General features: G+C 41.1%; 2 protein-coding genes across 4 annotated transcripts; both read right to left on the bottom strand.

Annotated features, from left to right (window-relative positions):
• Window positions 1-268: 268 nt before the first annotated feature.
• Window positions 269-6,290, bottom strand: LOC135528047 (serine/arginine-rich splicing factor 6-like). Its single transcript, XM_064956814.1, has 6 exons — window positions 6,090-6,290; window positions 3,451-3,617; window positions 2,112-2,236; window positions 1,480-1,682; window positions 1,294-1,371; window positions 269-1,201 (listed from the first exon to the last, which is right to left on the bottom strand). Exons 1-6 carry the CDS (start codon window positions 6,194-6,196, stop codon window positions 868-870), a joined length of 1,014 nt encoding a protein of 337 aa, XP_064812886.1. The 5' UTR covers window positions 6,197-6,290; the 3' UTR covers window positions 269-867.
• Window positions 6,291-7,202: 912 nt separating this feature from the next.
• Window positions 7,203-11,795, bottom strand: LOC135528045 (mRNA export factor-like). Of its 3 annotated transcripts, none has more exons than XM_064956811.1 (13): window positions 11,709-11,795; window positions 11,260-11,378; window positions 11,024-11,128; window positions 10,815-10,907; window positions 10,643-10,729; window positions 10,407-10,493; window positions 10,014-10,085; window positions 8,683-8,811; window positions 8,351-8,457; window positions 8,178-8,253; window positions 7,864-8,058; window positions 7,658-7,743; window positions 7,203-7,489 (listed from the first exon to the last, which is right to left on the bottom strand). In XM_064956811.1, coding segments are annotated over exons 2-13 (1,119 nt in total). In that variant the 5' UTR covers window positions 11,341-11,378; window positions 11,709-11,795; the 3' UTR covers window positions 7,203-7,488. The 3 variants fall into 3 exon arrangements, with proteins under 3 accessions (XP_064812883.1, XP_064812884.1, XP_064812885.1); XM_064956812.1 differs by having other exon boundaries at window positions 11,654-11,715; XM_064956813.1 differs by lacking the exon at window positions 7,203-7,489 and having other exon boundaries at window positions 7,654-7,743; window positions 8,704-8,811.
• Window positions 11,796-12,326: the final 531 nt, after the last annotated feature.

The raw sequence follows: 12,326 nt of genomic DNA, 5'->3' as shown, positions 1-12,326 counted from the left end.
ACCAGCGGTTTCTTCTTGCGGGTCAGAATCTTAAAAGTCACGCATGCGCAACTCACCGACTTGCATCGCTCCAATTCCATGAGTTAAATAACCTCCCAAATGATTTATAATTTCAACCATAACCGCTCCCCGCCGCGCGTCAAGGAAACAATTATATTACACTCAACAATTTCACTGTCAATCATAACATTCAATGACTGTTTTTGGCCCAAACGTCAACACAGCAAAGCGTGTGTTATCATGGGAGAATAACATCACAAACCAGCAATTTTCATATGAACTTTTTATTAAATGTACAATAAAAAAAATGGGCATGTCACATGTAATCAGAACGGCTTCTTATGTGGAGAGGGTGTAATTTGTACCACCATCCCTGGTAAACCTGTTCATACAAGGCCAAAAATCTGCTCATCTACAAATTGTATGTGTACATACAGTACATCTTTAGGGGGGCTCAATAGGTGAAACGACTCCTATCATGAAAATGAAAAATGAACTCAAAACACCACCCTGAGGTAAGCAAAAGCAGACAGAGGAATACGAACAAGAACTAAAAAGGATATTAAAGAAAAGGCCTGGCTTGTTTTAAATACAAAGCCCTTCAGACAAGCTCCTTTATGTACAATTAATACAAAACTGATCAATAGCTGTAATCTACGATGCGCACTCCCCCACAATAAACATGACTAAATCATTCTCATGCCATGTATAATACGTCAAGATAGTAGTTCGGATTTTTAAGTGTCAAGGATAGCACTGATTAAGACTGAGCATGCCTTGATGCACCTGGTGCTGCGATTGATCTGTCAAATAGGAGCTGGTCCTATATCACTAGTTGCTCAAATGAGGAACACGTGGATGAACCCTTTAATCTCGGGAAGCTGATCTAGACCTGGATTTGGAGCGGGAGACTGAGCGCTTGTCCGGAGACTTGGAGCGACGGTCAGCTGCTGGAGAAGGGGAGCGAGAAGAACGCTCCTCCTTCCCATTTTTCACGGGAGATGCTGATCGGCTACGGGACTTCTTGTTGGCCGACTTCTCCTTGGAGCGGCTGCGGGAATCCCGCTCGGATTTCACCTTGGAGCAGCTCTTGGAACGGGACTTGCTTTTGTTGGAACGGGATCTGGATTTGCGGGTGCGAGAGCGGGAACGAGACTTCCTTCCAGACTTGGAGTGGCGTCTCTTGCTTCGAGAATGGGATCTGCAGGGTGTTGACAGAATTGTTAACAATCTTTGGTCAATATGTGTACAACAATCTAAACCATACTTCTCTAGACATTAGGGCCAGCTTACCGGGAGTGGGATCTGGAGTTGCTCCTGGAGCGACTGCTCCTGCGGCTCCTGCTACGAGAGCGACGTCTGCTGCGAGACCTGAAGGGGGGAACAAGAATACAAATGTCACAATAAATGGCTGCATAAGTGTGACCACACATGGGATTCACCTACTCATAAAGAGCAGGGTAGTATGTAGAACCTCACCTCGAGCGACTGCCAGAGTAGGAGCGTCGGCGGCGAGACTTTTCCTCCACCAGGCGGATCTTCCTCCCGTTGATGTCCGTGCCGTCCAGCTTGTCTAGGGCCCTCCTCATGTCTGAGCGTGAGCCAAACTCGATGACACCCTCGTTGGTACGCTCCTTGTGGGCGTCGGCATACGTGACCTCTCCAGCCTGACGCATGAAATCCTGTAGGAGACCAGGCAAAGTCACTGCCGAACATTACCCCAATTTTTCAGAAACAAAAACGGCCTACCATGGATAGCAACTGACAGTTCATCTTCAGTACCTGTCCCTCACCTATAATTATAAACCAGGTAGTTTGGGTCGTGGACACTGATTGGTTGAAACAGCATTCCAGCTCTGTGTATATCAGACAATATACCACGGTATGGCGCAAAACTACTTGTTTACTGTTATATTTATGTTGGTAACCGGTTTATAATAGCAATAGGGCACCTTGCGGGTTTGTGGTACATAATATACCACTGCTAAGGGCTGTATCCAGGCAATATGCTTTGCATCGTGCCTAAGACCAGCCCTTTGGTATATTGCAAATATACTATACCTCACTGCCTCAGGCCTTATTGCTTAAATATAAGTGTCCCCTCAACTCACCTTCAGATCCTGCCAGCTGCAGCGGCTGGACAGATTCTCAACGATCAGTCGGTACTCTGTACGGACGGGTGGCCCGTACTTATCCCTGCCAGTGCGGCTTCTGCTGCTGCTGTAACCACTACTACCTTTAAATGACAGGACAGACAAATTGTCAGAAAAACAGAGTGGCATATAGGCATTTCACTTAATGGCTCAGACCATTAACAGAGAATGCAACTACCAGAATAAAAGGTGTGGTAATGTTTAATATAGGTCCTGTGAGATGTCCATCTGGACCCAGTCTCAAGACAAACCTAATTAAGTGACTGAGGTATTAAAGCTGCGGCATTTGTTGGCTTAGTGGCTGTACATTTTTATTCTTCTCACTGTACAGCCTCTGTAGTTCATTGCTGTGCAAAGAACACCACTGCATCTGTTATCAGCAACATACAGCCAGTCTGACAAATGTTTAAAAACCGCAAATCTTTAGCAGTATAAACAAATGGACAGTGATGTTCTTCTTACAAACTCTTGAATCCTGAAAGACAAACAGAGGCTTCCACAAAGTCAATGTCAAAAACTTGTAGCACACTTTGCAAGAGTGCCAACTGACATATCTCTACAAAGGTTTTACCCTATGACATAGCCTAACCGGTTGTCAAACTGGGGACAATGCAGTTGCTTTGCCTGCTTTACAGGGAAAGGTAACATGTTGACTTAAAGCCGCCCCACTTATTCTTTCAACATAGAAACCAATGGGAATCCTCACCATCACCCCTGGTCTATTGGAAAAAGGATGATGTCATCAAGGCTTCCGGTTAGGTCAGCCAAGGGTCAAGAGGCATAGGTCACACACACATTGTAAAGGTGAAAGCCAAGGCCAAACGGGACAGGCAGTCATCTTAGCCTCAATGGACTCAGCCTTAGCCCTCAGCTGGACTCTTTCAAATTGAAACATCAAGGACTTTGTTAATGTTGAAATCAAAACGCAAAGACAATTCACATGTAATGGTATTTCACGGTACAGCTTGGCTACATGGTGACAAAGTCGTGACTTCTTAACTAAATACAGTTGTGTTGTTTATTGGTGCTCACAATTCCACCAGGAAGAAAACACTAGAAACATGGTTTCACTACAACTAAACAATCAGTAGCAGTAATCTGAGGTCTGCTCTGAGTTGGGTCAAACTTGTACCATACTCAATGGTGACACTATGGAAACGGTGACATCATTGAGTATTGGCGAGTTATGACAAACTCCACTTCGGGATCACAGGCCTGTGTGTGTACGGTCCACATTCACATCTCCTTGACCCATCGGGAAAAGGGTGACAGGAACATTGAAATACATTGCACTTACTGCGACCACCACCCCCGCCGCCACCACCACCACCATATCCATCTCGGTCACGGCGCGGTCCTCTGGCATGTTCCACGGTCACACGCTCCCCGCACAACTCCTTGCCATTCAGTTCATACACTGCGTCGTCCGCGTCGCGATTATCCTCAAATTCTACAAAGCCATATCTAAAAGATAAAAAAGTTAAATAAGCTAGCAATAAAAACAAATGCCAAACCAATGAATTAAGGCACTTAAACTACAAGCTGCTAATTAGCCAACTAGTCAGTCACATTTTCTGTGAAGGATAACTATAGTTGTACACCCCTGAACAGTCTTGATGCAACATAAAACAGGTGAAATGGTTCAAAAAGCACATTTGTTTGAGGGTCTGCGTTTTGAAAACACAGATCTCTCAACTAACGCATCCGCTGCAGTATAGGTTGTCCTATAAAAAATGCCTTTTGACCAAGGGGTAAAATAAGTTAATTGTATAGATTTTCCTTGAAGAAAACCAAAGGCCCAAACCTCAATTTGTTCAAAGGCCATGTTCAAAATAATAATAATTGCATTGAAACAGCAAGGCTGGACTCTGCAAGAATTAAGGCTACTGGCTATTTGACAGGCTCACTTTACTGTTGAACTCACATCTTTCTTTTTTGAGTCCGCAGGACATAAAATAGTAGAGCTGTATTTTACTATATAGACCGGTATTGAGGCACGGACTGGTTTTTACGTTATCTTCTATAACAGGATTAGAACGTTAAAACTAATTAGTATGATATGCCATGTATAACATCCATTCTATAGTTTACACCGCTACTCAAGGCATCCCTCTCCTCGCCGCTTTCCACACAGACCTAGCCCTGCACCCCTAGGAGAGCACTTGTTGTTGCTTGACCACAAGAAACTTGTTCAGTCTGCACGGTCAATGTAGCACATGCAACAATGTTGATGACAACAATGTTGTTTCTACTTTGTTTCTTAATATAAAATTCAAAAGCATTCTATAATTACACAATTAGTTTGTTTCTTACATCTACAAAAAGCAAAGTCTGTATATTCTAAGCAAGTTTTAGCAGGCCTCAATCTGCATGTTGTTTGCGCAACAGTATCTTCTAAATCAAAGAGGAATAGGCAAATGATGAATATGTTGGCTACATGAAGAAACATTTAATGTAGCCAAAGATTGTAGGGTTCCTTGGGAAACACTGTCCAACAATTTGGTTCCTACCCTGTCATAACTCCTCCCTGGCATTTTCATTCATTGTCATGTCCAACACTGTAATCAAAGTGCCCACTATTATAACAATATAATTAACATCCTAATGCCATGATTCCAACAGTTCACCCAAGTGTTTTGATATATATCACAACATTTAGTTAAAAACAAGGCCTAGATTATTTAACCCATATTGTGCAGCCCCATGTGGCAGTGTGGAAATTATATATAATTTGAGGGCAAGAAATGTAGAAATGTATGACAATTATTTTTGGTTGAATTGAACAGAATGGAGAAAAACCCCAATGAATTAACTTAGAATGTATGTGTTGCCACCCTATGGGGCCACACTCCTCAAGGCAAATGTTGAACTTTTATTATTTAAAAACACCATACTGTCATAAATTGGAGAAAAAAATATTCTGATATGCTATTTGGACCATGTCGCCCAGCCCCAACATAAGAGGTAAGATGGATATTGATTTTGAGCAGTCATGTAGAATCACATTTTAGTACACTTTCCATACCCACTCAAAATTCTTGTTATTTTTCAAATAATTCACAAGTGTAACTCTGAAATGTCAACGGAGCACTGAACATACACCAGGCTTTTTATTCTCAAAGCCTTTAACATTTAATTCAGCTCATGCAAATTTTTGTTACACTCTGTGGGAGGACACCCTATAAAAGTATACATTTAAGAAAGTGCTATTGTCAGTCTCACCCACAAAAAGAAAAAAACACATGTAATATTGAAATACTGTAGGAATGACATTTATTAATACGGAGGCCTGTTTCTTCTGTGGAGTACCAATATGGCCGACCGGTGACTTCAGAGCTTCATATGCCAATACTTAGCATCCAAAAGCCAGGGTTTATATACATCATTGGTAGCCACATGGCCGCACAAAAAATAATAGGTTTCCACTAGATAGCACCGCAACAAAGTCGAAATTGACTATATTGTAAAAATGCATGAAAACAATTATCTTTTTGGTCCTCGTTTAAGGTTAAGAGTGATTGGTTATGGTTAGGTTTAAAAATCACATTTTAATAAAGAGAAATTGTGGGGTTCATGACTTTGGCAGTAATAACTAGTAACGACAAAAAAACACCCTGCAGCCAAACAAGCAGCCATTTTGAACACGCTGTGTAGTAGCTAGCATCTAAATACGTTAGCTATGGGCCTTCTTTACCAAACATGTTAAATGCTTTAGTAAATCAAATGTGTGCATCTAATAACCACTAACTTTAGCTAATTTCTATTACACGCACAGATAACACAAATGAAAGGTGAATGTATTTCGCGTATGTTTTGGGGATGGTAGCCGAAAGCAAGTAGGTAACGTTAGCTAGCTAACGCCAACTGGATATGAAGTTACCATTAGCTTGCCAGCTATTTTTTGTTCCAACTGATTCTCTTATATGATCAACTTACCCATTTTTCAGATCAATTTCCATAAGCTTTCCGTAGCCATTGAAAAATCTTTGAAGGTCTTTTTCTCGAGCATTATAATTAAGTTTTCCAACATAGATGCGAGGCATGATTATTGATACTCGCACAAAATATCGTAATCAAAAGAGAAGTAGCCGAGGAGTTCGAATGTTTTATGTAGACTGTGACGTAAAAGTCCATCGCGAGAATATACGAATTCCCGCTCCGGTGTCTGGTCATCTGAACCAGTGTTTCCCAACCCCTGGTCCTCGAGTACCTCCAACAGTAGAGTTTCGTTGTTGCCCTTGACAAACGTACATAATTCAAATTATTGTGGGATTAATGATTAGTTGACAAGTTGAATCAGGTGTGGTTGTCCAGGGTTACAATAAAAATGGGGGTAATCGACCAGGGTTGGGAAACACTGATCTAAACCTGTCTGTCTAAATTCTGCTTGTAGTCTACTATCGTATAGAACTAAACATATTTTCCTGCAGCATTTTTCAGTTTATCGTGCAGAGTAGTTTAGCTATACATTATAGTAGCCTACTATAGACAAGGGAATTTAGAGATACTGGGACCTGCAGCTATTGATGCCAGCAGGTAGCCTGGCGGGTAGGAGCGATGGGCCAGTAACCGAAAGGTTGCTGGATTGAATCACAGAGCCGACAAGGTAAAAATCTGTTCTGAGCAAGACAGTTAACCCACTGTTTTCTGGGTGCTAATGTGAATTAAGGCAGCCCCCTAAGTATCCCCTTTCCCAAATTGAGTGTCCCTTTTATAGAAATCTAAATGGGTGAAAAAGGGTAATGTCCAGTTACAGAAGCCCAGTACACCATGTATGTTCTATGCTTTGCTTGTTTAGTGTTCTAAACATATGTGAATATGTGCAGGGGTTGGCTCCCGAGTGGAGCAGCAGTCTAAAGTACTGCATGTCAGAGCAAAAGGCATCATTGCATCACATCCGGCCGTGATTGGAAGTCCCATAGGGCGGCGCACAACTGGTCCGGGGTAGGACGTCATTGTAAATAAGAATTGTTCTTAACTGACACACAGAGTTACATTTAAAAAATATGTGCAAGAGAATGAAAAAAGGTGTTGCAAAAAACAGTTGGATAGTGTAACTTGTCTTTATCTACTCATTTATGTCATTCTCCAATATCGTTAAATTGTACAACAACGTAACAGAAAAAAAAACATTACTTTAAATGCAACCATGGTATCGTGACAAAATAAAATATCAGATATTTCAAAACAATATCTTATCACTCTGCAACCCCTATTCTGCAAGCACCAGCTCCACCATTGGTGTTGGCACAGGAAAGGAACAGGGTCGTGCAGGCATGACGTGTGCATTTGACAACCCTCCATTTTGCAAACAACAGGCGAGATACTGGACAAATCTAGAGACATGAGAGAAATGTACAAGCCATTAAGTCTGTTGCTTTCAAGTCTTTTCTTGTCCACCAATATACATGTGGTTCTACATTTCTTAATGAGAGCATAGAAAATCATGTCTTGACGGTCACCATAGAGGTGACTGATGAAATGACAATGGCATTCTGACTCACCATTTCTTGTTCCGTGGTTTCAGCTCCTCAGTAGCATTACGCAGGAAGATGTAGTTCTTTTTCTGAGGGTTGTAGTACTCATGTCCCTGAGGTTTAACACAAAGATCTATCAATTTTGCTTATTTAAAATATTGCCTGGCCATTTAAGGAATAGAATGAGTCTTAAATCAACCTATCATAACATGAGGTACGAGAGAAAATGTTACCTTTGACCAATCATAGCTGGAGGCGTAAGCAAAGATGTTGCCGTTGTTGTTGAAGGAGCATGCTGTGATTGGCTGATCCAGCTGCTCTGAGGTCTTCAGCTTGGTGCGGGCGTCTTTATCCCAGAAGCTGAAGCGACCATCTGACCCAACAGTCGCCAGTGTCCCGTGGACAGGGTGGAAGGAGATGGCATTTACCTGTTTAATAAGAAACAGCAAGGTGTTTGCATGAAAAACACCCCAATATATTATGCTACCTATTGACTGTAGCCAAATGTATATGACAGCAGGGTGTAGAGAGCAAAATCTGGACTCACAGCATAGATATCTTGTGGTGTGGCTGTGTTGGTTCCATTCGACCTGTGGCACTTAAAGGTGAAGTTATCCTTGGCTCTACAACACAAAAACACAGTGTGATGAGTAGGGTGCCGTGGGTGGTAGCCAAGGTCTTTCTCACAGTTTAAGAAACAGCCTGGTTTGTGGCACTCACGGGTTAGGAGGGTTGATGTAGTGAATTGCAACCCGCCCTTCAATGCTTCCGAGAGCAAATCCAGCAGGCTTGTTCTGTTTGTCCTTAAAAATGGCTATGCAGCGGTGCTGATACAGGGAGATGGAAGAGGTAGTGTTAGGGTATACACCACAGGCATGAACTATTCATGAATAATTGATAATCAATGGAAACTGCACTCTGAAAAGGTGTGTGTATGTACAGTAGTAGACAGTCCTGTAAATGTATTGTTCATTTTTTTTAATGTAACCTTTATTTATCCAGGAAGTCCCAATGAGGTCAAAAGAACTCTTTTAGGGAGACCTGTAAGTCACCTGGTATGTGAGACCAGTCACCTGGTGTTTGAGTGGTGAGTCTATCCTCCTAAACTCAGACGGCTGGTTTTCAAGCTGATATACAATCAAACCTCGGTCTGCAGACGCTACCACTGCCATGGGGTACACCTGAAAACAACAGTGAACCAATCAGCCGAGTTGACAACACATGACTTATGAAACCAGCGGACTCATTAATAACCGTTTCATACATTTCACACCAAATACCTGCGCACGCCATTTCTGAAAAGAATGCGTACGTCTAAAAATAGAGATTTATAAACTTGGTGCACACCATACATACGCATGTTTCCCGTTATAAATCAGACCTGTCATCAAACTGAGCATGCGTGAACGAGTATTAAATCTCCACCCGGAAAACACCCTCCATTCACTTTTTTCAGTGACAATAACGCTTCCTTTATTTTCTGTATATTTGTCACTATTGGAATTAGGCCACGGCAGTTTCTATAAAAAAGATCAATGGTATATTTGATCACATTTCTGTAGAGGTGTGGGCAGAAAGTTATGCTATTTTGCAGTAACTTGTCTTTACTGTGTTGGCAGAAAGGTTTTTTTAAAATGCAGCAATTTATGCTGTATTGACCATTTCTGAAAGAGAAAACAATTGGCATACAGTAGTAGCATACATACTTCAAAGTACAAGATCAACTGTGTTGATGTTCACCTGTTACATTCATCTGTCGGCTAGAAACCAAGCTGCATATGTGATCACGTATAGCAAAACGTGAAATACATTGCCTGTACATTGCCTATTTACATTGACCCAATTAAATGAGAGATGCACATGGTAATTTGTTGAATGGCTATTTCAGGAATATGAACCCATCACAGCCATAAAAATTGAGGAATTTATTCAGAAATAATTACGAAAATAACAATTCTATAATTATTTTAGAATCTAAAAACAAAAAACACACTTGATATTTGCTATTCTCACTAACAGCAAATGGCTGCATCTCGTTATGTGTTTATGAATAAGCGTGTCACCATATACCCCATTTGCACAGGCCAACTTTCCTGATTGCAATACTTAAACCGCCAGAAGATGTGCGTACACATGGTCTTAATTTGTGTGGAGGAAAGGACATTCTCATGTCAAGTACTGTGAAAACCTTTGTGCTAAAACTGGCATATGCAGATTTTGGGTATATTTTGTACATACGCACCGTTTATAAATGAGGCCCCAGGACAGCACACTTTAAGCAATTTTTTGGGGAACATTTAACTCTGCTGAACGCTATTTAGAGCTATTATAGAAAACCACTTAAAGAATATGAATCACTGGAGCTTTAGCACTAGGTCCTCACCACGTCTGCACAGTAGCACCTCTCTGGCAACTGCAGAGACATCATTGGGTTGGGCGAGCGGGTGTCCCAGAACTACAGCAGAGCAAATCAAACAAATAAATGAATGATTAAAAGTATAACTAAGAATGACTTTATGATCACAATGGGGAAATGTTGTTTCTGACACTGTAAATTAAAACATATCATCAAAGCATACAAATTCATGGGTGACTCATAATGATTTAACTGTACACAATATACACCTCACAGCAGTACAATGTCAACTGTAAGCCAGCCCGCTGAACATTCTAGTGACTGTCATTCAGGAGCCTTACTGCCACTGGGATAAATGACTGTTTGGCTCTATTCCTTTAATAACTATTATATAAAATAGTTCCCAATCATGTTTCTTACCTTCAGAGTTTTGTCCCAGCTGCCTGTCATGATGCAGTTGTAGTTGGGTGCTTTGATCCAGTGGACTGTTCTGATAGGAGCATCATGCTAAATGGAAACACAAATCAAAGACCATTTCTAATATGATCTAGTGTCAACAGAACTTGTCAATGTATTCAAGGGAAGCACAGAGAGGTGATAAAACTACAAATTGAAAAATAACACTGAAAACAGTATTCATAGCCTGAAATATTTACCTGTGCGATCTGTATTGCCTGGTTGCTGTTGAGGTCCCACATTTTGGCAGTCTTGTCACAAGACGCAGTGAAAACCTTGCTACCGTCCTAAAAGAGCAAGGGAACGAATAAGTCAAGTTTCATTCAAACACCTCATATGGTTGGTAAAGATATGAGATGTGAGGGGGCCTACTTCGCTCCAGCAGACATCAAGGACTGGACCCGTGTGCATCTGCTGGGCTTTGGGGACTGTCTGCCCGTTGTCCTGTACCTCCCAACACCTCACCTGGAAAAATGTAAGAAAACAGTCTCATATGTTGGTTACAAAGTGAATGGGTTTTAGACTCATAGCAACAAACATAAGTATGAAGTGGGCACTTTAAGTGGAACATGACGACTCACATCATTGGCCCAGGATCCCCCTATTAAGAAGTTCCCTGGCATGGCAGGAGGACTGAACGCCAAGCAACTGATGCTGTCATCTGGGGGTGAGGTTACTTCCACATCCTGTATGAGATAACATATAATTCAAAATCAAAAACATTTGAATTACACCTCTCAGAACAAGTTCTACTACTAAAAAAATATTGATTATTAAGCAGGTTACAGATAGGGAATGTTATGTGATAGCTACTTACCTTCATTGGGTTGTGGGTGTCCGTGGTTGCCGCTCCAAATCCCCCAGCGCCAAAGCCAGTGCTGGCCCCGAACAAACTCATGACGTCGGATTCACTTGAGCCAACACGCGGTTAGTGATCTTAAATGGTACAGAATAGACAGCATTACAATAACGTGGTTATTCAATTAACCTTACCATGGTAGTATACATAAAGTACAATAACGCAAGAGGACCGCTAGCGAGTGGTTGTCAAATTGTGGCAACAGATTTCGTTATTTTTGGGCTTCAGTGATAGAACGTTAGCTAAATGAATGGAGGTTACTCATAAACCATTATAATGTTGTTCACTTAGCAAGCAATACATCTGCACCAAATTATCATATCAACCGATGCATTGATACTAAATAGCTTACCTTTGTCCCAGTGAAATGCAGTAGTTTCAAATGTGTACATATCAATTGTGTTTACCTTTTTTTACGCTGAGGAGAAGCTTGGTTGAAGAAGAAAACGCAGCGCAATGAGCGGAAAAGGAAGTGCTTTCATTGCACATGCGTCGGCAATTTAGGACCGGTTCCAGGTAGTATTCATTGCAGACGCGCTGCACAGATAATCTCGTCTCACAATGAAATACGGGTTTTACATGTAAAAATTAGTTAAATCGGAATCGCTAGTGATATCTGGTTATCTTGACGTTGTTCTAATTCCACCCATGATATAAAACGAGGTTTACACACTTTCAAGGATGACTTTGCACGATAAACATTTATTTGGGTGTTACCTATTCAATATAATCAACAAGGCAAACCAAACAACATGTTCTCTTAAAAATGGAATTCATGCAATAAAGTTGAATATTTTGTGTTGTTATTGTAAAAATCAGGTTTAAAATCATTTGAACTAGACTTTGTATTTGCTTTTTTGAAAAAATCAGGAGTTTCATTGATACCATGTGGATAGCTTGTATATTCTTGTTTACTATTTGAAATCAATAACCTCTTATATCCAAGGTGCCTGCTCAGAGTGTTTTTCTTAAATTGAGTTGCACCCCATGCCCTCAGAACAGCCTCAATTTGTTGGGGCATGGAT

This window comes from Oncorhynchus masou, chromosome 33 (genome assembly GCF_036934945.1).
Source record: "Oncorhynchus masou masou isolate Uvic2021 chromosome 33, UVic_Omas_1.1, whole genome shotgun sequence".
NCBI classification, from domain to species: Eukaryota; Metazoa; Chordata; class Actinopteri; order Salmoniformes; family Salmonidae; genus Oncorhynchus; species Oncorhynchus masou.
The sequence above is the reverse complement of the archived record's forward strand: the minus strand, read 5'-3'. Positions and strand labels throughout refer to the sequence as shown.

Excerpts from the sequence above, each read along its gene's own strand:
- LOC135528045 (XM_064956811.1), bottom strand. The coding sequence starts at position 11,340 with ATGAGTTTGTTCGGGGCCAGCACTGGCTTTGGCGCTGGGGGATTTGGA. Across the intron at positions 10,908-11,023 it reads GGGGATCCTGGGCCAATGAT|GTGAGGTGTTGGGAGGTACA; the intron begins GTGAGTCGTCAT and ends ACATTTTTCCAG. Across the intron at positions 8,059-8,177 it reads CACCACAAGATATCTATGCT|GTAAATGCCATCTCCTTCCA; the intron begins GTGAGTCCAGAT and ends CTTATTAAACAG.
- LOC135528047 (XM_064956814.1), bottom strand. The coding sequence starts at position 6,196 with ATGCCTCGCATCTATGTTGGAAAACTTAATTATAATGCTCGAGAAAAA. Across the intron at positions 1,372-1,479 it reads TACTCTGGCAGTCGCTCGAG|GTCTCGCAGCAGACGTCGCT; the intron begins GTGAGGTTCTAC and ends TCCCCCCTTCAG. Across the intron at positions 1,202-1,293 it reads AACTCCAGATCCCACTCCCG|ATCCCATTCTCGAAGCAAGA; the intron begins GTAAGCTGGCCC and ends AACACCCTGCAG.